Raw genomic sequence first — 27,942 nt, 5'->3', positions numbered from 1 at the left:
GTCACGTGGGACGAAAAGAAGGGCCCAATCGAGTGGATCCCTTTTATGGTGGGCCGGAGAAGGCTTCTCAAGGACTTGGGCTTCTATAGTCTTGAGCCCAAGGCCAATTATAAGACAGATGGGCCGAGGGACATGTTAAGTAAGCACGTGATTGGGAGGAGGGATGAGCTGATAGACGAGATAAAGCGTTTATCTTCTTCAACCCCGAACCCTTCCTCTCGATCGAACAGATCAGACGCAAAAAAGTCTCAAGATTCGTAGTCTCGAGGCTCTCTACAGTGGGTCCCTTCCAACCTGGTGAACCGTCTCTCACCAGATAGGTGCAACTCGGGATACCTGAAGCCTAGTGATGAGAACATAACAGGGCTTGAAGATTGGTTGAGTGAACAAAACAACAATGACGATTTTGATAGAGACGAAACACTAAGTCTGGGAAGTTTGTCCCCGAAAAGCAACAATGATCTTCTTGAAACAGAAAGTTTGCATACGGAGTTGTTGTTTTTAGAGGAAGAGACTGAAGAGGCAAGTGGCGGGAAGACTAGGAATGGTGAAGAAATTGGTTCTAAAGCTGTGAAAACTCCTCCCCCCTTCGTCGAGGGAGATGACCCTGAGTCTAATGAACTACAAGATGTTGGTGGAGAGGGACAAGAATCGGTCGTGAGGATGGATGCGGGTATTCCAGTGTCGGAAACACAGAGAAAGGTTTTCCAAGTGGCTAGGTTGTCAGGAAGTGATTCTTTCACCTTGTCTACTTCACAACCTTGTCCAAAAAGGGGCAAGGCTTTAAAACCATTTGTTGCCTCTCAGCAAGTCATTTCCAGTGATTCTAGTCCTACCCCCGTTCTATCAGGTATGGGTGTCAATTCTGTTTTAGGTACTGACTTGTTTGCTATGCCTGTAACAGATATCCTAGCTTCCCATCCAGGAGTTTCTGATGCAAGAGAGAGGGTGATAGTGGAAGGAGGAGAGAGGGTGTTGGAAGGAAGTAGTAAGGGGGAGGCAGATAGAATTTGGGAGTTGATCTGTACAGTGATGGAGGAACAAAATAAAAAGGAAGGACTTGTAGAAAGATGCTGTAGCCAAAATAAGTGTGAGAAGGGTAAAATTCTTTCTCAAACATTGGCTGGAAAGGATGGAGAAATTGGGAAGGGGGGGGGGGAAAGAGGAACAAATAAGAAAAAAAGATCTGAAGTGGAAAGGCTAATTTCAGACATTGAGGGGGATTTAGAATTCAGTGGTAGAGGGGATAGGAGGAAGGACCTAAAATGAGGAGAATATGGCCTCTTATTGGGTTCCTTAGCTATTTTGTATCGATGAAAATTATTAGTTGGAATGTAAGAGGGTTAGGGAGTGCAAGGAAGAGAAGGGCAATCAAAGACCTACTCCGAAGGGAAAAACCTGATATTGTGCTGTTACAAGAATCCAAACTGATGGAATTAGATGGGAGATGGGTTAGGAGTTTTTGGAGGTCTAGAGGTTTAGGTTGGAGCTCACCTCCTTCTTGGGGAGCCTCGGGGGGGATTGTAACACTGTGGAGGGAGGATGTGGTGGAAGTAGTGGAAGAATTGATAGGCAGATTCTCAGTTTCCATTAAGTGCAAGAATGTAGAAAATGGTGTGGGTCTTAACCAATGCTTATGGCCCTAATTCCTATAGAGAGAGGAATGAGATGTGGGAGGAACTATATAAAATCAAGGGGCTATGGGATGGTCCTTGGTGCCTGGGCAGGGATTTTAACGTCATTAGATTCTCTGATGAAACCAGTAATCCCCAACAGGTAATCTCAACAAGCATGAGGAAATTTAATGGTTTTATTGAAGATTGTGAACTGAAGGAAATACCTCTGTTGCAAGCCAGTTACACTTGGTCCAACCTTCAGGAAACCCCTTTGTGCTCGAAGTTGGATAGATTCCTTTTTAACCTTGCCTGGGAGAATAGTTTGGAAAACTTGGTTGCTAGGGCATTACCCAGGGTCACCTCCGATCACTGCCCTATCCAAATAGGAACTGAGTCTTTTCCTATAGGACCGAAACCTTTTAGATTCGAAAATATGTGGCTTACCCATCTAGATTTTGTGAAAAAAGTGAAGGAGTGGTGGGGTGAGGAGGAGAGGGGGGTAAGATGGAAGGGGATCAAGTTCCTTAAGAAATTAAAAAGGTTGAGAGCCAAAATAAAAGAGTGGAATAGAGATCAGTTTGGTAGAATTGAGGAGCAAAAATTGGGCCTAATCTCTCGAATAGAGAATTTGGATGTAAAGGAATCTCACAATGAGTTGACCGAGGAGGACAGAGTGTTAAGGAGATAATTAAAAAAGGAGTTGGAAGAAGTGTTATTGAGGGAAGAAATCAGTTGGAGACAAAAATCTAGACACAAGTGGATTAAGGAAGGCGATGGGAACATTAGATTCTTCCATGATTTGGCAAATGGGAGACGAAGAAAGAATTTTGTGACCAAGCTAGAGATAGGAGAGGAGGTGATTACCAACCAGGATGACATAGCCAGAAAATTTGTGGATCACTTCTAATTGATTTATAGAAGGCCTTTGAGTGAGAGAACAGTCATGGGAGGAGGTGATTACCAACCAGGATGACATAGCCAGAAAATTTGTGGACCACTTCAAATTGATTTATAGAAGGCCTTTGAGTGAGAGAACAGTCATGGGAAGGGTGGATTGGCCAAGAATTGATGAAGGAGTGGCAAGGTGGCTGGAAAGGGATTTTGAGGAAGAAGAGGTTAAGAAAGATGTCTTTCTAATGGATAGATCCAAGGCTCCGGGTCCAGATGGCTTTACAATGGGTTTTTATCAAGCCTGTTGGGAGGTGTTGAAAGAGGATCTAGCTGAAGTCTTTAAGGAATTTGCAGACAATCACACTATAAGCCCTGGAATTAATGCCACCTTTTTGGCCTTGATACCTAAGAAGAATGATGCCAACCACCTAAAAGATTATAGGCCTATTAGTCTGGTGACAAGCATCTATAAAATTATGGCTAAAGTGCTCTCATTGAGGATCAAAACAATCCTCCCTACCATCATTAGTGAAACTCAGGGGGCTTTCATTCAAGGGCGACAAATAACAGATCAGATCTTAATTGCGAATGAGTGTGTGGAGGAAATGAAAAGGTCTAGTAGGAAAGGATTCGTTTGTAAATTGGATCTTGAAAAGGCCTATGATTTGGTGGACTGGGAGTTTCTATTAGAGGTTATGCGAAATGGTGGATTTGGGGACAAGTGGTGTAGTTTGATCTTTGGGTGTATCAGTACTTGTCACTACTCTATTCTGGTAAATGGTACGGTGATGGACTTTTTTCCAGCTTGTAGGGGTGTTAGTTAAGGGGATCCACTTTCACCCTTCTTTTTTACCTTAGTAGCTGATGTGATTAGTAGGATCATTACTAAAGCTGACAGCGAAGATGCCATTAGGGGTTGGAGAATAGGGAGACACCAAGTCCCCATCACCCACCTTCAGTTTGCAGACGACCTAATGATTTTTTGTGGAGGAGGTCTTAGTGAAAAGGTAGCAAACCTAAAGGAGCTAATAAAAGGATTTGAAAGTGTCTCTAATTTGAGAATAAATCTGGAAAAGAGTTGCGTAGCAGGTATAAATTTGGAGATAGGGGAGGTCGAGGCTATTGCGGAGTGTCTTGAGTGTTCCACCTCTGCTTGGCCTATGTCATATTTAGGGCTTCCTTTAGGGGCAAATCCTAGGGAGAGTAGATTTTGGACCCCAATGTTAGAAAAGTTTAAGAAGAGATTAGTCTCATGGAAGAGGAACTATATCTCTTTAGGAGGAAGAATTACCCTAATAAGAGCTACCTTGGCTAACTTACCTACCTATTATTTGTCTGTCTTTAGGATACCAGTTAGGGAAGCTAGGAAGCTGGAGAAGTTGATGAGAGACTTCTTATGGGAGCCGGGACAAGAGAGAAAGGATCACTTGGTTAATTGGGAAATTGTGTGCAGAAGTAAAGAATAGGGGGGTTTGGGAATTGGGAGGGTAACTAGAAAGAATCAAGCTCTGTTAGGGAAATGGTTGTGGAGATGGCCTTTGGAAAGAGAGAGATTGTGGCATGAGGTGGTGGGAAGCATTCATGGGAGGTCAGAGAATGGATGGGATGCTGGTGTAGCGAGGCAAGCTAACCTAGCTGCACCTTGGAAGGCTATTCACAACACCCTTCCTCAATTCCTCAATTTTATCAGGTATGAAGTTTGTTCTGGCAACTCTATCCTTTTTTGGGAGGATATTTGGGTAGGAGACTCACAGTTAAAGGATTTGTTCCCTTCGTTTTTTTCTATTTCTTTGTACAAAAAAGAGGTGGTTTCAAAATTTGTCTCACCTTTGGGAACACCCTTAGATCCTACTTGGGATTTTGGGTTTCGTAGAGGACTTAGGGATGCTGAAATTGACTCTCTTTCTTTGTTGCTTGGGTGTCTTAATCAAGTTTGTTTGGATCCCTCCAAGCCAGATAAGAGGGTTTGGACTCCTAGACCCAATGGAACCTTCACTTGTGCTTTTTTTTTTCAAGTCCATCTCTCAACTTCCTACTCACCAACCCTTTCCGTCAAAAGAAATTTGGTGTAGGCCAGTTCCCCCCAAAATTATGGCTTTTTGTTGGGAAGTTTTCCATGGGAAAGTAAACACTTTAGACAACCTACAAAAGAGAAGACCTTTTCTCTGTTTTTCTCCTAATTGGTGTATCCTCCGTAGAGCTCACGGTGAGGATTGTTACCATCTATTAGTATCTTGTCCCTTTTCTGTGGACCTTTGGGCTTGGCTACTATCGTTGTTTGGGGGTAGTTGGAGTCTACCAGCAGAAGTTCACATGCTTTTCAACCATTCTACCTTTTATTGGCCTACAAAAATAGGGAGAATTATGTGGAGATGTGCTTGTGCTGCCTTGACTTGGACTCTTTGGGAAGAAAGGAATCTCAGAAATTTTCAAGATAAGGAAAGGAACAGCCAAGATTTGAAAGACTATGTGTTAAACAGGGCAATACATTGGTTGAAGACCTTGGAAATCTTTCATCAACTCTCCTTTAATGACAGTTGGAGAAATTGGTCAGCAGTAGCAAGGTGTTCATCTTTAAAGTCCAAATCAATTACAAGGTGGTCTCCTCCACCCGAAGGCTCAATTAAGTTGAACTTTGATGGAAGCAGCATGGATAATCTAGGATTATCCGGAGTGGGGGGTGCTTTGAGAAATGAGAAGGAAGAGATTTTGTTGCTCTACTCAGGTCCTTTGGGAATTGGGAATTCCATAAGGGTAGAACTTTTAGCTGTTGTACAAGGGGTCCAATTTGCAAACCAGCTGGGGGTACAACACCTAATAATCGAGGGGGATTCCAAAGTGGTGGTGGGTTGGTTGAAAAATTCTGAAGAGTCTATGTGGCGATACAAGAATGAAATGAAGAAATTTAGTTGGTTGACAAGGAATATGTTGGTCACTGTACAGTGGGTGGGGAGATCAGCAAATACCTTGTCAGATGTGTTAGCTAAGCAAGGGGTAAATAGGGAAGAATTATTTTGGGCTCAGTTGTGATTCTTGTTTTTCTTTCCTATTTCACTTGTAAATTTCAAGGAGGGGCTGCAGCTCGCGCCTCTCGTTGGGATGATGTATGAACTCACTCTAATTTGCATCTGAATCAATAAACTTATTATTATTCATCAAAAAAAAAAAAACAGCTGAACTTGGCCACCTTAAGTCTTTCAAAAAAAAAAAAAAAAACACCAGTTGAGCTAGGGATTGAACTTGCTCCCTCTTTATTGTCAACAGGTTGAATATTATATCCTTGTAATTCTAATACCCCTTGTTTGAATGGATTTTTCACGTGGAATCTTTTCATCATTCAGCATTCAACCCATTAGTGCAGCTGTTATGCATTTGAAACTGAATCAAATACAGGCAGTGATTGACTTGTCATTCCTTGGCACATATTGTACTTAAATCTTTCAAACTCTATTGGATGAAATCACATTGTAGAAACATTTAAGCAGATACAGGCGGTGATTGACTTGTCATGTCATTTGTTATATGTCACCTCCGATTTTGTATGTGGGCATATTCCTTAGCACAAAGTGTACTTCTAGGAGAGTAACAAAACATCTCCGATAAGTCATGACATTCTATGCCCAAGAGATCTCCACATCAACTTTAGTATCTGTTCTCCACTCAACTGCCCAGTATATTTCTCAGATATCTTAACTGAGCTCTTTGTTATATGGATACTTCAAAACCCGTTCACTTTCTGTGCTATCCACCTATAGTTCTGCTATAAAGTCCATTTCCAAAGTCTGTTTTGTCACATGTACTCATCATATCTAGGTAAGGCCATTACCTCATGTTAGTCCCAGTTATCTGGGATCTTGGGAAGGGTGGACAAGAAACAGACCTATTCCTTTGGCATTCCGTTTTCAGTTTTGCACAAAGTGGATGCACTTAAGACTTGAGCCTACGTTCTGTTATGGTCTTAATGGTTAAATGACTTGGTTGTATGTGTTCAATATTCTAGGGCTTCTGTTGTATTGGTTAAGTACATGACAATTGGTATTGGAACCTACCCCATATCTCAGGTTTGAATAACTAAAAGGGTCACGTGAGAGGACTACCTGCCACCAGTTGCCTAGGGTGAAAAGCTGCAGGGATATTGGCTGCAAAGTGTGGTGGCATGTAATGGTCTTATTAATGGTTTAACATCTTGGCTCTATACATAGTCCAAGGGCTTTTAGTGTATTTGTCAAGTGCATAATACATTCTTATGCTTGGTAGCACGAGATTTTACCACCTGCACAAAACAATAGCCCCCTTGTGAGATCTAGATGTAGCAGTCTATTCTACAGTGGTCAACCCCAAGGTTTGAAATCTGTAGATTGGCCAAGCAAATATTGCCCATTCGACATGCATGGTATCCTTTCCTCTTAGCTATGCAGCCCTTCTTGCTCATGCTGTTAACATAAGTCTTTTTTTATGTGGAGGACCATGGTTAAACTGGAGCATTTATTTGTTTGCGAAGCCTCTAGACCAGCCAAGTGGACAGTGCCATCATCCATTGCAGTTCTATGCCTTCTGCATATGGGACTTTTCCTAACCTTGGAAGTTTATTAGGTTTTATATTATTTACTCTTTGTAATTTTCAATTTATTGATACTTTTATTTTGATTTACAATGGAAGTCAGACTGTCAGAGTTGGTCTAAACTTTGATATGGCTAACTTAAGAAAGTATGGACTCTGATAATCCAGGGCTTGTCCACTCGATGTAGGTGGAGAGAGAAATCATTATGTACTTTCCTGTGTTATAGCTGTTTTGGCCAAAACATTGTCAAGAAATATTAGCTTCCAATCAGTATATTTCATGCTTACAACTAAAATTGCTCCAACAATCATCACAATGTGGTTTTTTCCATTAAGATTTAGTGCGAAGCTATAGTGTATGTTCTGTTTGATTCCAACATACGTAGTGCTGGTTTGACCTGTTTATATGTTCCTTTTTGTTCTCTACTATTCAAATTTTCTGGTAACTTGATTGCGTCACCTTTCAACAGATTTTTTTAAGGTATGGCCATGTGATCTGAGTGGTCCATTTTGGTTCAAGATGATAAATGGATTCTATGCATTTGAATGTTCATCTATTGTCTTGTAATTATAGGACTTCTGAAAAAAAATGTTTGTTTGAAGTCATATATATTACTGATAAAAAAAAGTCATATATATCATTTTTTTTTCTACCATAGGTTCCAGGGGGGAATATGCGAGACTCTTTTCTTGTAAATGGTGTTGCCTTCAAGAAGACATTTTCTTATGCTGGTTTTGAGCAGCAACCCAAGAAATTTCTAAATCCAAAAATACTTTTATTGAACATTGAGTTGGAATTAAAGTCGGAGAAAGAAAATGCAGAGATAAGGTGGGAGTTTGATTCTTCAAGTTTTACATTTGAACTGAGAAGCTGTTTCTACCTAATTAGTCCTGATTTGTTGTTGCATTTTGCAGGCTTTCGGATCCCTTACAATATCAATCAATTGTTGATGCTGAATGGAATATAATCTATGACAAGTTGGACAAATGTGTTCAGAGTGGGGCTAAAATTGTCCTCTCAAGGCTGGCAATCGGTGATTTAGCAACACAGGTAACAATTTTCTGAAAAGCTGTCAGGTTAACGGCATCTACTTGGAAGTCTAATGTTATTTTCGTTTATATATTCAACATGGCCTTTTTTTTAAAAAAAAGTTAAATCTATTGTTTTTTTCCCAAGTTTTTGACAACATGTGCACATAAATGTTGTGAATTTTTGTGGTATTTGTAGAGCTAAATTTAATAATCGTTGCATTTATTTTCACCTTTACCTTTCTATCTCAATTCTCTCCCCAATTATTTATTTTTATTTGTAAGTTTTTGGTTGCTGATGATTATAATCATCATAACCCTTGTGGCCTTGTCCCAACCATATGGGGGTCAGCTACATGAACCCTGTTCTGCTATTCCATTCTACTTTGATTGCTGATGATGTACTAGGTAACATGTTATATGAGTTTGAAATATGTTATATGAGTTTGATTGCTGATGATGTAAAAATTAGGTATCATGCCAGGTGAATAATCTCTATAGTTTTCTGTGCAGTATTTTGCAGACCGAGATATTTTCTGTGCTGGTCGTGTAACCGAGGAGGATCTGCAACGTGTTGCTGCAGCAACTGGTGGAACTGTACAAACATCTGTCAGCAACATTATTGATGAGGTATCTGCCTTGTGCCTTCTTTACTTAAACACTGTTGTCGTAGTCACTACTATGCATGACATTCTTCTTCTATGAGCTTTTGATCAGGCAATTTGGTCTTCTAGGTCATCAAGCACTTTATGTATCTTCTGTATTTAAGCTGAAATGTCAGAATTAACTGTGAAGGTTCTAGGGATGTGTGAGATCTTTGAGGAAAGACAAGTTGGGAATGAGAGATTTAATATATTTAGTGGATGTCCATCTGGTCAGACAGCAACTATTGTTCTTCGTGGTGGAGCTGATCAGGTCTGTTGTTTTCTTTAAACAGCACATTGCAGTGCAATGTTTAGCTTAAATCAAGGTCTGATTTAAATCATTTTCAGTTCATTGAGGAAGCTGAACGGAGTCTACATGATGCAATAATGATAGTCAGAAGGGCTCTGAAGAACTCTACTGTTGTTGCTGGTGGTGGTGCAATAGATGTATGCAACATCACTTATGAGGCACATGATTCTGCAACTCTATGGATGCTTTTAAGCATTTTCTGGCTCAATCTTTTCTTCTTGTGACAGATGGAAATAAGCCGGTACTTGAGGCAGCATGCACGGACAATAGCTGGCAAGTCTCAGCTTTTTATAAACTCCTATGCTAAGGCACTTGAGGTAGGTTTTGTGGTGTCACTTGGTATGTATGATTTGTAATGGCTTGGTAGAGAATTTTAAGTCTTCAAATGTGAGAATATTTTCATCAAGTATTCACAGACTCTGGGAGTTGCAATTGTTTCTCATGCTATTGCATGCATACTGCAAGGTTGAGCTTTTGAATAACTTATTGTGCATTTGGGAAGGCTCAACTTTGCTTAATCTGCTTTTGAAGAAGCTACTGGAAGAGGGTTGTAGGAAGATCCTTCGAAGTGGCTGTACGATGATCAAATTTGGCTCTCCAAATATATTTTTTTATCAGTAACCAAGAATAGGGGTGAGCAAACGGTTTATTCGGTTAAAAACTTAACTGAATAAACTAAAACTTTTAAAACCAAAATTTTAAATGAAAAACTGAACCGAAACTGAAATAACCAAAACCAAAATTTTCGGTTCGGTTTTTGGTTATTTCAGTTAAAACCGAATTTCATCATTATATATATTTTAATGTATTATAGATATTATATATGTATTATATATTACATATATATATTATAAATTATATTTTAATATATAATACAATGCAATATAATATATTTTTTACATATTTATATATGCATTATATTATATGTTAATATATATTATAGAGATACAAATTGGGACCTCGACTTTCGTAGAGGGTTGACGGGCGAGGAATCCTTATTAGTTTCTGAGCTCTTATTGTTACTTGATTTTGTTTGCTTGGACCCACTCATTTTTAATAGGAGGATTTGGACTTTGACTCCGAAAGGGTCGTTTACTTGTGCATCTTTCTTTAATTCCCTTTGCTCCAGCTCCTCTCCTCGGGCTTTCCCAGTTAAGGAAGTTTGGTCTAGGCCTATTCCCCCCAAAATAGCTGTGTTTTGTTGGGAAGTTTACTATGGTAAAATCAATACGATGAATAACTTGCAGAAGAAAAGACCTTTCTTGTGTTTATCCCCTAACTGGTGTATTTTGTGCAAAGTGCAAAATGAGGACTGTTACCACTTATTGATTTCTTGTCCTTTTGCTGCAGCCATTTGGAATTGGGTATTTGATTTGTTTAAGTGCAGGTGGAACTTGCCAGCTGAGGTAAATGTGTTGTTTTCCCCTTCTACCTTTGTGTGGGCCACAAGAAGAGGGAGAATCATGTTGAAGTGTATAAGAGCAGCTCTCCTTTGGACTATTTGGGAAGAGAGAAATTCCAGAATTTTTCAGGAGAAGGAAAGAAGCACTCTTGAGGTCAAAGAGTGTATTGTTACAAGGACTATTTTGTGGCTGAAATCCTTAAAGCTCTTTGAAGATTATTCTTTTGAGGATTTAATGAGGAATTGGTCTGCAGTTGCCCTCACTTCCTCTAGAAAGCCTAGAGTTAAAGTAACTTGGACTTCGCCGATGGAAGGTTTGTTAAGCTGAACTTTGACGGAAGTAGTCAGGGTAACCCAGGACCGTCTGGGATTGGTGATGCACTGAGAGATGAGAACAACAACATCATTGCCTTTTTTTTCGAGACCGATGGGAATAGGAGACTCTGTGAGGGCTGAACTCCTAGCTGCGGCACAGGGGGTACAGATTGCTTATCAACTTGGAGTGCAAAACTTAATAATTGAAGGAGACTCCAAGGTGGTAGTAGGATGGTTGGTTGACCCGGGTACTGTCACTTGGAACTTCAAAGATATCTTAAAAAAGGTCAAATGGCTATTGAGGGGCATGACAGTTAGAGTTCAGTGGTTGGGTAGATCGGCTAATACCTTGGTTGATTATCTTGCTAAACAAGGGGCTACTTGGGTTTCATTATTGGGCTTCTCTGTAATTTTCTTTTTCCTTTGTTATGTTCTTTAACTAAAGGGTTGATGGTTTCTTCCATCTCCCCTCCTTAAAGGGGAGGTAGCATTTCATGCCTCTCCCTAAATTGTACTATCTTTGGCTTTGTTTTAATAGATCTGGCAAGTCACTAATAAAATATATATATATATTATAGAGATAATAAAGTTTGGTTAATTTGGGGTTTCAGTTAACCGAATTTCCATACTTGAAAACCAAAACCAAAATAACCGAACCGAAAAACTGAAACCAATATATATATATATATAGATAATAAAGTATGGAGCGCATACTAATTTGGTTTTTCGGTTTTAACAGAACAATGTTCACCCCTACCAAGAAATAATTTTATTAATAATAAACAAATGTGGACAAGTTGTACATCCAGTTTCGACCCAAAAAGAAGTTGTACATCAGTCAATACAAGAGGTAGACCACCCTACCTCCTCACCCTTGCCCAAAGAAGTACAGTTTAGCCCAAAAGCATTTGATTTCTGTTAATCCTTTGTTTTGCTAAAGCATCAACCAAAGAGTTGGCCGATTTTTGCATCCATTGAATCTTCCCTTGGACGCTACCACTGAGCCATATAAACTTCTTGATTTCATCATTTCTGTAGTTCCACATTGCTCACTCTTCATTTAATAGCCATCCTATCACCACTTTTGAGTCACCTTCAACGATCAATTTCTTATCATTAAGCTCTTTTGCCCTTAGTGAATCCCATTCTCCAACCGGACTAGAAGACATAGCTATGGCGTGGCCTTCATTCTGAAAGACCCCTCCTATTCCTAATGTCAGTGAGTTCTTCCCATAGTCATTAGGACCATAGACATTGGTCAACACCCATTCAAATCCATCATCCAATTGCTTCAATTTGGTTGAAATTGAAAACCTATTCTTCCAAAGGGTTGCTATCCTTCTTGATGCACCCCAAGATGGAGTCAAGGGCCAACTTATTCCCTTAGCACTCCACAGGCTTCTAATCCATGTCCTATCTAAATCAGCCTGAGCCAAGTTTCTTGGAGAATGACAACACCTGTTTTTTTCTAATCTAATTGCCTCCTTTATAACATTTTTTTTTTCTGGCACTCCCTAAGCCTATCACATTCAAACTAATGATATTCATTTGTCCTTTATTTTAAAACCTTTCCTTGGACTACCTTACCTTCCTCCTCCTTTCCCCTCTTCCACTAAATCCTTGCCACAATAGACATCCAATTTCAACTGTTCTACCTCACTCATCTTTCTTTGTCTTTTCTTTCCTTCCCCACCACTCTTCCTCACAATTACCTTATTGTTTTTTTTTTTAACCTAGAGTCCCATCCTTTATACAAATTCTACCATATTCTTCCTTCAACTAATCCCCCTTATCATTTGCCTCAACACTATTCACTTCTCCCACACAATCCTGAAAATTCTCACTCTCTTGTGCCTTCAATTCTTCAATCAACACTTCAATCAAACCCCAAATTCTCTCAACTTAATTGGCCTTTTGTTTCCTCATATCTAACTCTCCTTTTTCACTAATACACTGTTTCATATATTGGTGTAGTGAAAGGAAGTCATGTAGACTGGATTAGTTTGAGGAAACCCAAAAGCATCCAAACTAAAAAGAGTTGTATTGGACTGAAATTGGTCAATAACAAGATACCTTTTTTAATTTCTTTTTGAAGGGCTACACAACTTGGGTTGGGGGGGGGGTAGCCTATCCCCCAACCCAGGTGCAGGTGGGATTTGATCCCAAGTCTCTTCTACAACCAGTTGGTTGGCACCTTGCTTCAATAACAAGCTACCTTGCCACTTGGAATAATTGATTAAATACAAAAATCGATAAATGTTCACCTTAACTGACTCTCCTAGTAGAAATTAACTCTCCTTATTAATAGCAACTACCGAACTACTCACTCTATGTGATTTGCGTTAAGTCCAATAACCCTGCCCATGATTCAAATGAACCCTTACCCATATAAACACGGCTATGCATGTTAGTAACCACTCATCTATCTCCACGTATGGTGAAATGATGTAAACCTTTACAGCTCTTTGATCCATGTAGAGAACACTGATGTGGGCCCCACAGCTGTGGTCCCCACAGCTGTGGTCCCCACTGTGTTCGTAGGACATTATGTGTAATTATTTGTTTCAGTCATGTTAGTTTTAGTTGATGGTTAGTTTGTTATTTCAGTTGTTGTTTATTTGCTTTATTTATCATGTAAGTACTAAGGGCAGATCTATCCTTTTCCCCAATGCATTGAACATAACCTATAAATACTAAGAGAGTGGCGGCGACAGGTCAATAAGAATCTCTCTTCTTTCAAACCTTTGTGTTCTCCAGTTCTTCTCCTCTCTTTTCTTTCTTTCTCTTACTTTTCTTCTACCTTTCCTAATCTTAAATGTATTAGGGTTCAAGGCTGATTGTAGTCTTGATCGCCTACTTGGTATCAGCGCCCATCTAGGGTTTCTCATGCGAGCCTAGTCCAACCGACCACATGAGAACTATCTAGGGCTGGAAGTTTATGAAGAAGTGTTCGTTGGCTGATTCTTGGAGGTTACCAGAAGAGTTTAGCAGCTGTTGAAGGCTTGCCACGGCTTGTAGAGTGTTGGTAATCAGGAAGAATCAGAGAAGACTAGGGTTCAGACAACCATGGAAGGTAGCGAACAACATTCTCCGGGTAAGTCTTATCTATTTTCTAGAGATTGTTGTCAGTCAAGATAGGTTGGACCTATCTAGAAAAGCGGCCGAATTGTTTTAGGGTTTTCTCTCTATTCTAGGGTTTGGCATTAACCTTGCGGCAAACCTGACTGTTGGGCCAAACTCTTTTATCTTCTTGGAAAGTGCTTGTTTTAGGGTTTTCTCTCAGAGGTGATCAGTTTTAGGGTTTCGCATTGACCCTACGACAAGACCTACGATTAAAACCCTAATTCTTTTCCAGCATCTCAGGTTGCTCTCTAAGCTGGGTTTAGACCTATTTTTTGGTTTTGAGCTCTTTTAGGGGGCGAAAAACTTGTACGGACTGCTTGGTACTGTGATTGTCGATTGGTTTCATATCAGATTTACACTGGTTTCATGCATATACTGTGATTGCTGATTGGTTTCAGATCAGACCTGCACTAGTTTCATGCATATACCGTGATTACAGATTGGTTTCATATCAGACCTGCATTGATTCCATACTGCTTTCTGATTACTGTCCAAGTGCTGTTTTTTGTTGTAGTAACCCTAACACTTCGTAACTACTGATTCTTGACCAAAATGGAGTTTAAAAATCAGGGAGAAGGTAGTTTTGGGAACAACAGTTATGGTAGTATATCTGAAACTGGGTTTCATATTACAACTGTGAGATTTGACGGGTCAAACTACTTGGAATGGACCCAATCAGCCATGATGGCTATTGGGGGAAGGGGAAAACTAGGCTACCTCTTGGGAGATGTGAAAGAACCTTCCAAAGAGGACCCAATGTATACCAAGTGGGTTCAAGAGAACTACTTGGTTATGACATGGTTGTGTAATTCTATACAGCCACATATCAACCGAAATTATTTGTGGGCAAAGACAGCGAAGGAGATATGGGATGTTATGAAAGAAACATATTCCCAACCCCTTAATGTTGCCAGAGCCTATAAACTGAAGTGTGAAGTGAATAGTCTTAAACAAGGAGAGAAACTGGTTTTTGTCTACTTCTCTACCTTGAAATCCCTGTGGCATGAGATTGATCATCTAGAGGCTCTTGAGTGGGAGAGTCCTAAAGATGCACAGACTCACAGAAAGCAAGTCGAGACAAATAGAGTATTTGAATTTCTGGCTGACTTGAATTTAGATTATGACATTGTGAGGCAACAGATATTAACTAGAGATAGTGTGACCCTCTCTCAAGCATACTCCCTGGTACATAGTGAAGAGACCAGGAGGAAAGTCATGATGCAACCTCAGCCCCTTTCCCCAGCCTTGGCAGTTGCTAAACCTAAATCAGGGGGTGATCCAGAAAATGACAGGAAGAAGGAAGATAAACGGGACCTGGCATGTGAACATTGCAAGAAACCCAAGCACACAAAAGATAATTGTTGGAAGCTGCATCCTCACTTGGTCCCAACAAAACTGAGAAATAAGAAGGGTAATGCTCATGTGGTTGTGAATACTGATTCAGCATCCTCGTCAGGCACAAAAATCACACCCCTAGAGAACTTAGCCGCAGTTCGGGCTGCCCTAATATAGTTGGAACAGGAAGTTGGGAGTTAAGCTCAGCCATATCAATCACCATCAGCCCCTACCACATCTGCATTTGCACATTTAGGTACTCGAGCTTTAGCCTACCATGCTTCAGCTCCAGGTAATATTGAACACTGTTGGGTAATAGATTCAGGTGCATCCGACCATATGACTAGCTTGCCATCATTGTTCACTACTTATCACTTGTCCTCCGGTAGAGATAGAGTATCCATTGCTGATGGCTCACTTGTTCCATTTTCTGGCAAGGGTGACATCAAGTTATCGGATACTATCTCTTTATCTTCTATCTTGCATGTTCCTAAGCTTGATACTAACCTGCTTTCAGTTAGTAGTATTACCAAACATATGAACTGTTCAGTAACCATTTTCCCCGACCGATGTGTTTTTCAGGATTTGGAGACGAGGAAGGTGATTGGGACTGGCCGTCAGACAAATGGGATCTATCTGCTCGGAGAGAGTTCTTGTTGGGAAGAGTCAGTGGATAAGAAGTCCTTTGTTTATCAGTTTGTGAGTCTGGTTATGCTTTGGCATAATCGATTAAGTCATTTATCTTTCCGGTCCTTGAAGAGTCTGTTTCCTGCTTTATTTGAGTCTGTTGAGTTGTCAAAGTTGAGATGTGAGAGTTGTGAGTTTGCCAAACATTGTAGAACATCTTGTTCTTTGAGTAATAAAAGGAGTAGTAATTCTTTTTATATTGTGCATACTGATGTTTGGGGGCCATATCACATCCCTTCTATGGGTGGGTACAGATATTTTATGTTGTTTGTTGATGACTGTTGTCAGTTGTTTATGTATTCAGGTTTAGTGCCATAAGGGTACTGTTGTAATTTCTCCTCTATTTATATTATTCGGTTGTACTAGTATAAATAATAATATATCATTCTTTCGCCCCCTAAGTTTTGTAGGGGCTTTCAGTCCTCTCGGCTCTCCTCTCCTCTCTCCCTCTCTTCTCTCCTCTCGTCTCTTCTCTTGCTCTTGCTCAACATGGTATCAGAGCAAGTCGTCCAGGCCTGAAGGGTGGTGTCAAGCAAACCTGTTGTTCAATGTCGAGCAGATAGTCTCTTCATCTCCCAGAGTTGTATCCATCGAACTGCTAATCAATTGTATTCAGTTCGACCCAGAAGTTATAGACTTTTCATCTTCCAGCCCAGAAGTTGTATTCATTGTCTGTTCGACTGTAGAGAGGCTATCATCTGAAGTTAAAAGAGGTACTGTTCATTTACTGTTCGGCTGCCCTACGGATTGACTGTTTATTGATTGACTGTTCAGCCGGTTGATGGACTATATTTCTTTAACAAAGCAGCTGTATTCAACAATTTTTTTTTTTGTATTTCTTTACCCCTTCGATGGACTGTTGATGTCCTAAAGCAGATATTGTATTGATCTCAGTCATTGACTGTTCGGCTACCAGGCCTGCCGATTAGGGGTGTGGTGAACTTCACCTTGTATTTTCCATTATGTTGGGGGGTCATATGACCTCTGTACAATTGTAGGTCATACAGACCTGTTCCAGTACTGCAACAGCAGTGTTCAGTCTTTGCTCCCAGTGAAACCGTAGGTTAGAAGGACTTGTTTCTATAATAGCCTTGTACGGAAGTACCCCTTTGGTTGTTTTTTTCTTAAACCAGAAATCATGAGTAGTGAAGATTCAGCCACATCTGGAGTTTCCTCAATGCTGAATGGAATGGGTGGGGGTGACCTATCCTTTCCTATGGCTGTTGTCCCTCTTGATGGTTTAAATTACCTAGAGTGGTCAAGAGGGATCAAGTTATACATCATTGCAAGGGGGAATATAGGCTATATTAATGGGAGGATAAAAGAACCATCCTCCGGGAGTGCTGAATATGATAGATGGAATCAAGAGGAGAGTATTGTTATGTCCTGGCTCTTGGTTTCCATGCAACCTCAAATCAGGAAGAATTTCATGTGGGCTGAAACTGCGAATGAAATCTGGGAACAAGCAAAGTCTACATATTCAGATTTGCGACACTATGCCAAAATTTATCAACTACAGGCAACATCTTCTACTTGTAGACAGGGGGACGGGTGTTTATCGGTCTATTACTCTGACTTAACATCTGCCTGGAAGGAGTTGGATCACTACCAGAGTGTGGATTGGAAGTGTGATGAGGATGCTAAGAAGTACAAACAGCTTGTCTCCCAGCAAAGGTTGTTTGCATTCTTACATGGTCTGAATCCTATGTATGAATCTATTAGAGTTTAGATTCTCAGCTCTAAGGATCTCCCTTCTGTTCAGGAAGTCTATGCTCTTGTACAATCTGAAGAAAGCAAGATAAATTTGATGAACACCCCTGGTGGGGATGCTGTTGTGTTAGTTGCAAAAGGGGGTGTATCCACTGGTGTGGGATTTTCTTCCCAGAAAGGAGATCTCCAGAAAAAACAGAAGATAAGGAAAAATCGTGGTGCACTCATTGCTAGAAACCCCGACACACCAAAGATACCTGTTGGGATCTTCATGGGAAACCAAAATGGGTTCAAGATTTGACTAAGAAGCAAGGTTCAGAGATGAATAAGAAGTACGGACAGCAAAATACAAAGAAACATCACATGGCCAACATGGCTACTCGGGAGCATCAGCCCCCCATTTCTACTGTGACTCAGACACATCTCACTGGACCTGACCCGAGGGAGGACATTATGAATTTCTTTCGTGACCATTTAGAGCTCTATGGTAGAGCAATTCGTCAGATGGATACTCCTCCCTCAACCTCATTTGCATCTATGTCAGGTAACCCTGCCACTGCTTTCCATGTTGCTTCTCACACCCATGACTCTCCATGGATCATTGATTCTGGAGCATCAAAACATATGATTGGTACATCCTCTTACTTTCAAACCTATCACCCCCTTTCTGGAAGAGACAAGGTGAGACTAGCCGATGGATCATACTCTTCCATAGCTGGTCAAGGAACTCTATGTTCCTCTTGGCCTTACCATTTCTGATGTTCTTCATGTTTCAAAATTTCCCATTAATTTGTTCTCTATTAGTAGTGTTACTAATTCCTTGAATTCCTCAGTGACTTTTTTCCCTTCTCATTGTGTGATTCAGGATCTGGCCTCGGGGAGGACGATTGGTAGGGGTTGTATGGCTGATGGACTTTACATGCTGGAGAATAAGGCTGGTCTTCAGGTTACAGAGTCTATGAGTCAGTTCTGTAAGAAAAAAGTCTATTTATGGCATTGTCGTCTTGGTCATTTGTCTTTTGAGTCTTTGAAAGTTGTATTCCCAGAACTGTTTAAATCAATGTCTGTTTCTGATTTTTCTTGTCAAACGTGTTAGTTGAGTAAGCATTGTAGAATTCATTTTCAAAGAAATAGTAAATCTGAATCTCCATTTCACATTGTTCATTCTGATGTGTGGGGCCCTGTTACTTTACCATTTGAGAGTGGCTACAAGTATTTCATTACTCTCATTGATGATTATTCTAGATTTACGTGGGTATACCCGATGCGAACCAGGGAAGAAGTACCAAAAATCATTCAAGATTTCCAACGGATGGTCTTCACTCAATTTCAAACTGAAATCTAAATTTTCCAATCAGATAATGCAAAAGAATTTTTTCATAGTGACCTCACGGAATTTTTTGCTTCGCATGGTTCCCTTCACCGTAGCTCTTGTGCCCACACACCACAACAAAATGGTGTGGCCGAACGGAAGAACCGACATCTCCTTGAAGTGGCTCGAGGTTTACTACTTCATATGAATGTTCCCAAACGGTTTTGGCTTGAAGCTGTTCTTTATTCCACTTACCTTATAAACCGTATGCCCTCTCGTCGGTTAGAGTACAAGGCCCCACATCAACTTCTCTTTCCTAAGGCTCTTCTTCTTTCTATTCCTCCTCGTGTCTTTGGTTGCCGGTGTTTTGTCCAAAATCTGTCTCCCACTCGTGGGAAATTGGACTATTGTGCTATACCTTGCATATTTCTTGGTTACTCCTTCACTCAAAAGGGATACCGTGTTTCTCGTAAATTCTGTCTCCATGGATGTTTCTTTCTTTGAAGATGAGCCTTTCTATCCTGTTTCTCCTCAGGGGGAGTGTAGACATGAGGAGAAACTGGTTCAGCTTCCCTCTCTCCCTGACCCTCCACCTTTTCGTGTTTTTTCTCGTCGTCGCAAAGGCCAGCCAAATCCAAGAGCTGTATAGAATCCGGAAGCTGTACCTCAGTGCCACCAGACTCCTCGAGGGAGGATCATACTCACTCAGGTATTTTGGCTCCCAATGATGTCCTTGAATTTATTGAAAATGATTCCTCTACTGCTAATGATCTTGACCGTCCTATTGCTTACAAGAAGGGTGTTAGATTGTGCACCACTAAACATCTCATTTCCAACTTTGTCTCGTATGAGAACATTTCATCCTCATTCTGTGCCTTGCCTCTATTGACAGTGTCCCTATCCCTAAGAATGTGGCAGAAGCTCTTTCAGTTCCTGAATGGACAAATGCCATGAGGGAAGAAATTAATGCCCTTCACAAAAATGGCACATGGGAACTTGTTGATCTTCCTAAGGGAAATGTTCCAGTTGGATGGAAATGGGTGTTCACAATCAAGCATAAGGCTGATGGAACAGTGGAAAGGTATAAAGCTCGCTTAGTGGCAAAGGGATTTACTCAAGTGTATGGAGTTGATTATGCAGAAACTTTTGCCCCCGTTGCCAAGATGACTTCCATTAGAGTCCTTTTCTCTCTTGCGGTCAATCTGGATTGGGTTTTACACCAGTTGGACATCAAGAATGCATTCTTGAATGGTGACCTTGAAGAGGAAGTGTACATGATTCAACCTCCTGGGTTTCTAGCCCAAGGCAGTGAACAGAAAGTGTGCAAATTGAAGAAGTCCTTATACGGGCTGAAACAATCACCAAGAGCTTGGTTCAGTAGATTCCATGTGGCAGTTCAGCAGAAAGGATACAGGCAATGTCAATCAGATCACATACTGTTCGTGAAAAAAGGAGAAGGTAAAATTGCTGCTCTAATTGTATATGTGGATGACATAATTGTTACTGGTGATTGGGAGGATGAAATTCAGAAATTGAAATTTTTTCTTGCCATTCAGTTTGAAGTGAAGGATCTAGGACCTGCCAGATACTTCCTTGGAATTGAAGTTGCCCGATCAAAGAAGGGTATCTTCATTTCTCAAAGGAAATATGTCCTAGATTTACTTCAGGACACTGGAAAGATGGGGGTGAAGCCAGTTGACTCTCCCATTGACCCCAACCATAAATTAGGTGACAACTGTGGTGAATCACTCAAGGATGTGAAACAGTTTCAGAGGCTTGTAGGGAGATTGTTATACCTTTCTATGACTCGCCCAGACATTGCATATGCTGTTGGTGTCCTTAGTCAATTCATGCATGCTCCTAGGTCTTCTCATTTTGAAGCAGCAGAGAGAATCCTCCGATATTTGAAGAAGTATCCGAGTACTGGTTTGTTGTTTCAAAAGCACGGACATTTGAAAGTTGAAGTTTATACAGATGCAGATTGGGCTGGATCCCAAAGTGACAGAAAGTCTACCAGTGGCTACTGCACCTTTATAGGAGGGAACCTTGTTACATGGAGTAAAAAGCAGAATGTGGTAGCTAGATCCAGTGCTGAAGCTGAATATCGTGCTATGGCCCACGGGGTTGCTGAAGGCATGTGGATAAAGAATTTGTTGGGGGAGTTGGGTTTCCCAATGACCAAACCTATAACTCTATTTTGTGATAACAAAGCAGCTATAAGCATTGCTGCCAATCCGGTGCTACATGATAGAACAAAGCACATCGAAGTTGACAAGCATTTTATCAGAGAGAGTTATCACAGGCGAAGTGTGTACCCCCTATGTCACTTTTGAGAACCAGTTTGCAGACATCTTTACAAAGGGTTTAAACCTTTCCAGACATCATGATCTTTGTGACAAGTTGGGCATGATTGATATCTATGCTCCAACTTGAGGGGGAGTGTTGTCAGTTGTTTATGTATTCAGGTTTAGTACCATAAGGGTACTGTTGTAATTTCTCCTTTGTTTATATTGTTCGACTGTACTAGTATAAATAATAATATATCATTCTTTCGCCCCCTAAGTTTTGTAGGGGCTTTCAGTCCTCTCGGCTCTCCTCGTCTCTTCTCTTGCTCTTGCTCAACAATGACCATACCCGTTTTTCTTGGGTCTATCTTATTCGTTCTCGAGATGAGGTTCCCGCTCTGACCCAAAACTTTCATCAGATGATTCTAACCCAGTTTGGGGCCAAAATCAAAGTTCTTAGATCTGATAATGCAAAGGAATACTTTGCTAAGCCATTGACCTCTTACCTCCTTAGTCATGGGGTTATTCACCAGAGCACTTGCCCTCATACACCACAACAGAATGGGGTTGCCGAAAGGAAGAATAGGCACATCTTGGAGGTGGCTAGAAGCATTATGTTTACCTCCAATGTACCTATTCGCTTCTGGGGTGATGCTATCCTTATGGCGGTATATCTCATTAATCGGGTTCCTTCCCGGGTTTTTGATATGAAAACCCCTTTTTCCCTTCAATACCCAGACGAGGAGTTGTTTACCATTCCCCTTAAAACCTTTGGTTGTACCTGTTTTGTTTAGCTTCTCGGGCCCCATCATTCCAAGTTTGAACATAAGGCCTCTAAATGCATTTTCCTCGGTTATGCACAAACTCAAAAGGGTTATTGCTGCTATGATCCTGTTTCAGGGAAGAAGTTTGTCTCCATAGATGTCACCTTCTTTGAGGAGATACCCTATTATCCTAGGGTTTCTCCTTAGGAGGAGAGCAGTGAGAATGGGGATTTGGGTCTCTTTCCTTAGGGGGAGCCAGTGGGAGTGGGGCTGTTCCTTTACCTATTCCATTGGGTGATGAAGGCTGTAATGGTGAGGGTGGTCAAAGGGATCAGGAGTTGAGAATCTATCACAGGCGATGCAGGCAGGTTGATCCCGGTCATCGGCAGTCCAGTCCAGCTCCAATTCCTTCTGCGGCTCCAGATCCAGGTATTACAGTCCCAGGGTCCACTGAGAAACCTTCCACTGTTGTCACTTCCCCTCCTGCAGATGACTTTGACCTTGACCTCCCTATTGCCGTCCGTAAAGGGAAACGACATTGCACCACATCTACAGCTCACTACATTTCCCAATTTTTATCCTATGATCGCCTATCTCCCTCTTACTGGTCCTATCTCACTTCCATTGCCAATGTCCCTATTCCAAGAACAGTGCAAGAAGCCTTATCAGTTCCAGAGTGAAAGATGCAATGCAAGTTGAAATGGATGCCCTGTTGAAAAATAATACTTGGGAGCTAGTTGACCTACCCAAAGGAAATAAACCAGTTGGATGTAGATGGGTATTTACTGTGAAGCATAATGCTGATGGCTCCATTGAAAGGTACAAAGCCCGACTGGTTGCAAAGGGGTTCACTTAGACTTATGGTATAGTCTACTTGGTGACCTTTGCCCCAGTAGCCAAGATGACCACCATCCAAGTTCTATTATCCCTTGCATCAAGTCATTCTTGGTCCTTGTTTCAGATGGATGTTAAAAATCCTTTTTTTGAATGGAGACTTACAGGAAGAGGTCTACATGCAGTTGCCTCTTGGATTCTATGATACATAGACAGGTAAGAAGGTTTTCCGACTGAATAAGGCATTGTATGGTTTGAAGCAGTCACCTAGAGCCTGGTTTGATAGATTCAGACTAGCCCTTGGAAAATTCGGTTATGTATAGGCCCAGTCAGATCATACATTGTTCATTAAAAGGGTGGACTTCTCTCTGACCCTGCTTGTTGTATATGTGGATGATATTGTAGTGACAGGAAATAATAGTAGTGAGATTGAGTCCCTCAAACAACTCCTTCATCAAGAGTTTGAGGTGAAAGATCTTGATGCACTACGGTACTTTTTGGGTATTGAGGTTACTAGATCTAAACAAGGGATCTTTATCTCTTAGAGAAAATATGTTCTAGATCTGTTGGCGGAAACTGGAAAGTTAAGTGTTAAGCCTACTGATACACCCATTGAACAGAATCACAAGATTAGTACAGAGGGCGATGAGCTTCTTGAAGACAAAGTTATGTTCCAACGGTTGGTTGGAAAGCTCCTATATCTCTGCCTCACTCGGCCAGATATCAATTATGCAGTTAGTGTTGTCAGCTAGTACATGCATTCCCCTAAAACTACTATCTTCTTGCAGTAGAGAGAATATTAGCGTACTTGAAGAGATGCCCAGGTAGGGGTATACTGTTCAAGAACAATAATCACATGAAGGTGGAGGTCTATACAAATGCCGATTGGGCTAGGAGTGCTGATGACAGGAGGTCTACCTCTGGATATTGTGCCCTTGTGGGAGGTAACCTTGTCTCTTGGAGGAATAAGAAATAGAGTGTTGTTTCCCGCTCTAGTGCTGAAGCTGAATACAGGTCAATGACTAACGGAGTGGCTGAAATCCTATGGCTGAGATCACTATTTGAAGAGTTGGGTATTGATTATGAGAAGCCCTTGATGCTGTATTGTGATAATCAGGTGGCTATTAATATAGCCCACAATCCGATGCAGCATAACAAAACTAAGCATATTGAAGTTGATCGACATTTTGTGTGAGAGAGGGTCTCATCACAAGAAGTGTCTCCCGTATATCACATCCAACATGCAGCTCGCAGATATCCTCACCAAGGCTGTACCAAGGAAGAAGTTAGAGGCAGACCTATCCAAGTTGGGAATGATAAATATCTATTCCCAACTTGAGGGGGAGAGTAGAGAACACTGATGTGGGCCCCACAGCTGTGGTCCCCATTGTGTTCGCAGGACGGTATGTGTAATTATTTGTTTCAGTCATGTTAGTGTTAGTTGGTGGTCAGCTTTTTTTAGTACGGTATGTGTACTAAGGGCAGATCTATCCTTTTCCCCTATGTACTGAACATAACCTATAAATACTAAGAGAGTGGCGGCGGCAGGTCAATAAGAATATGTCCCTTCTTTCAAACCTTTGTGTTCTCCAGTTCTTCTCCTCTCTTTTCTTTCTTTCTCTTACTTTTCTTCTACCTTTCCTAATCTGAAATCTATTAGGGTTCAAAGGCTGATTGTAGTCTTGATCGCCTACTACCCAAATTAAGTTAAACTCAACACATGGTCGACACACGACATACACAGTTGCTTCTTGGGGCAATGCTAAGGGAGCTGGTGAACCTGCATTTAGCAAATATTACCTATGGACTTTCTGGGTGGGCCTCACCTCTCAAAGCCAAAAGCCACAGTCTGAAAGCCCTCCCTAATTGGGCACTTAGAAAGCCATGGACGGCTGATAAATATCCCTCTTGTGGCCTACTTTGGTATTTGAATGTGCATTAATGCTTGATCTAGATATATCTTTTATTTCCCTATTCATGGATGTAATGCGCATTTATTTTTAATAATTGATCTTGCTGAAAATCAAATAAGCTTCTAAAATCATTGTGGTTCACACATAAAAGTTGACATTAGCATCATTACCATGATATGTTTTCAGTTCTATATATATTCCAGTGGGTATTTTTGCATGCATCCCAAATTGCATAGTTTCATGATAATGACTGCACACTGCACAGCTGCATCAGTAAAGAATAGAGTATCACTTATTGATCAGAAAAAAGAAAAGAAAGAGTGTCACCAGAATCATTGTAAACTCCGATATAGTTAGGTCAGCACTTTAAGAAATGAGCTTTTTTTGGCATTTAGATGATAACCCTATTTTGAGTTATTTGTAATTCTAGGCGGGTTGCTGTCTTTAAATACCCTATTTATTCTGTTTTCTGTATTTGATAGGTAAAGTATACATTTTGAGTAATTTTTAGTTTCTAGGCAGGCTGCCGCCTTTAAATACCCTATTTATTCTGATGATGTGGAAAATATCCAGTACAAAAATGGTGAAAACTTATTTTGATTGGGAAGATATGAGACTTTTGTATGTTACAATTTTGGTTTATAAATGAGTAACATTCCAGATTTTCCTGGGGTATGCTTGGGGGAAGTTTCACTACTTGTTACTAAATAGGCTCAAAACATTGTATACTTGTTAATAAAGCTGGACATGCAATAATGGTTTCTGACTACCTGGCTGAGATGGTTGTAGATAACTGCATATTGTGGAATTCATGTCATCCACTTTTTGTAGGTTATTCCACGGCAGCTTTGCGACAATGCTGGCTTTGATGCAACTGATGTGCTGAACAAACTCAGACAGAAACATGCTCTTCCATCTGGTTAGTTTCTACTTCCTGTTTTCAGGATGCTTAAAATCAACATCATCTCAGCAAAGCTTCATAACAAATATATGGGGTTGGCTACATGAGCATTGAATAGGAGCAACCTGGAAGTTCAAATCACGCTGGTCGGATGTCTGTAACGTTCCAGTTTTGTTTGTTTTTTTATGGATGCAATTGTAACAGTGCTTTTGAACATCATCAAATTTGCTATGGTTGGCTATATGTAAGACTATATTGTTACTTGTGTAGATGTCAAATGATGCTTACAATACTTTTCTCGGGTGAAGGTGCACATTATGGGGTAGATATCAACACTGGTGGAATTGCGGATTCATTTGATAACTTCGTCTGGGAGCCCGCAGTCGTGAAGGTATTCCCATTTGATTGTTTTATTTATTGATAGCTACTTAAGTTTCTCTTATGGCAGTTATTTTCTTTTTCCTTTATCGATTATTGCCTCTCCTCTTGTTATGACCATATACTTCATCTATTGCAGATAAATGCTATAAATGCTGCAACTGAGGCAGCTTGCCTTATTCTAAGTGTTGATGAAACTGTGAAAAACCCCAAGGTAATGTAAACTGTCTTACGAAGAAAAACATCTTAGTTTTGAGGAATTTGTTTTTAGTTTTCCATCCCCAAGATGTTTATCAGCTTTTACATCATAACCTTAACCAATGCAACCAAAATCCTTACTATCAAGATTGCTGCTGCTTTTTTGGGGGGGAGTTCTTTCATAAAAAGGCCTATATGTTGGGGTTTCTTAAGTATAGTTTGAATGTCAGCTGCCCAGCTGTTAATGCTTTCATTAATGTCGATAATATGCAGTCAGAGAGTGCACAAGGAGAGGCTGCTGCAAGTGCAATGGGTGGTCGAGGGCGTGGTGGTGCAGCTTTCTGTGGTCGTGGACGAGGCATGCGCAGGCGATGAACATGACACTGTTAAAATGTTTTCAACGTTGCAATAGGGGCTTTTGCAAGGCAAATGCTGCTTCTTTGGAAGTTGTTATTTAGTTGAGTGTGTTCTTAAGTTCCTACTTGATCTTGATCCTGGTTCTATAAGCCATGCGAGTGCTAGATGGTGAGGCACTTCAGAAAACATTTGTTAAACTAGGTCTAAGGCGTTTGTTCCTCAAAGCTTTATCATACGAAGCTACGGAGCTGGTTATTTGAGTGAGTTTTGTAACTCGACCACAGGTGGGGGCAATATATGTTTTGTAGTTAGAAAGCTTGGAAAATGTACTGATGAGAGGGAATTAGAACCGGCGGTTGAGTTTTTGTTTTTTGTTTTTAACCTTCCTGCTGCGCTAGTCATTTGGATTTTGAAAATTTCTTTTGTCGTTTACGAATACTATGCTGTGATTGTTTCACTCATTTGTCAATTAAAGAACAGATGCCTGAAAGTTCATTCCAATTTCCAACAGAGCAATCGTGTCGGCTCTTTGTAGGCCATCCATTGGAACTGAATGCTCATAGCTAACATTTTTTGAGGGGGAGTAACAACCAATGTTAACCAGACCGGGACTAGGTAAGTATCCAATTACTGTGTTTCAGTAAAAAGTGGTTGGGACGAATATGAAATTGCTTTCGAAATGCGGACACAGCACCTCGTCATCGGAAGCAAGATGTTTGGTGGAATCCAAGACATCAATGACGAAAACATCATAGGCATCAACTTATTTATTTATTTATTGTTTTCAATCATAGGCATCAACTTAGAGTCAGGCGTGAGGATTACAACTACTCCAAGAAGGAGAAAAATACTTGAAAACTGAAAAGACATGTGAAACGGATGAAAATGTATACCATGAATTTTCTGGATGACTCCATTTCTTATGGATGACACCCAAATGAATCCCAAAGAGCTCCCAGCTGTCCATGGAAATGGTCGTTGAAAAGTGTGACCATAGCTACAGAGTTTAGAGAGAAATACTTGAGACCCACTTATAGGCATATGCATTTCGAATGAAACTATTGGGTTGTTTGCAAAAGCAAAGAAATTGAAATGGGCCTGCACTGATATTGAGAAATACTCCTCATCTGTCATGATAAAAATCTGTCAAAAGTTGATGGATTTCGTAAAGTCCATCAGGCCCTAAAACAGAATTAACTAGGGAGAATGACGGTTCAGCCCAGTGTCAGAATTCTTATGCCCAATGTACAGTTGGGGTAAGTGCTAGATCGGAATTGATGCCAATTCAAGGGTGGACATTGATATATAGAGTGGGGGTATTTGATATTTTGAAATTTTATAGCCTTACAGTGGAATTAAAAAATCTGCAATGGACCT

The 27,942-nt window shown here is 40.6% G+C and overlaps 1 protein-coding gene across 3 annotated transcripts in view; it reads left to right on the top strand.

Moving 5' to 3' along the window:
- LOC148849889 (T-complex protein 1 subunit eta-like) overlaps positions 1-27,066 on the top strand; it is a 37,549-nt gene extending 10,483 nt beyond the window's left edge. The window contains exons 5-14 of one of the 3 annotated variants that reach the window (XR_016099534.1): positions 7,728-7,897; positions 7,984-8,119; positions 8,611-8,727; positions 8,893-9,012; positions 9,090-9,188; positions 9,279-9,368; positions 25,563-25,650; positions 25,903-26,023; positions 26,150-26,224; positions 26,482-27,066. Coding sequence is in view for 1 of the 3 variants with exons in the window: in XM_088946322.1 (XP_088802448.1) it covers positions 7,728-7,897; positions 7,984-8,119; positions 8,611-8,727; positions 8,893-9,012; positions 9,090-9,188; positions 9,279-9,368; positions 25,563-25,650; positions 25,941-26,023; positions 26,150-26,224; positions 26,482-26,583 (1,080 nt within the window). In the remaining 2 variants the exon portion in view is untranslated. Of the gene's footprint in view, positions 1-7,727; positions 7,898-7,983; positions 8,120-8,610; positions 8,728-8,892; positions 9,013-9,089; positions 9,189-9,278; positions 9,369-25,562; positions 25,786-25,902; positions 26,024-26,149; positions 26,225-26,481 lie in introns of all 3 variants that reach the window. The other 2 variants (XR_016099535.1, XM_088946322.1) reach the window with 2 other exon arrangements.
- The last annotated feature ends 876 nt before the right edge of the window (positions 27,067-27,942 follow it).

Source organism: Nelumbo lutea, chromosome 5 (genome assembly GCF_056320005.1).
Source record: "Nelumbo lutea isolate HS-2025 chromosome 5, American lotus-T2T, whole genome shotgun sequence".
Lineage (NCBI taxonomy): Eukaryota > Viridiplantae > Streptophyta > Magnoliopsida > Proteales > Nelumbonaceae > Nelumbo > Nelumbo lutea.
The sequence above is the reverse complement of the archived record's forward strand: the minus strand, read 5'-3'. Positions and strand labels throughout refer to the sequence as shown.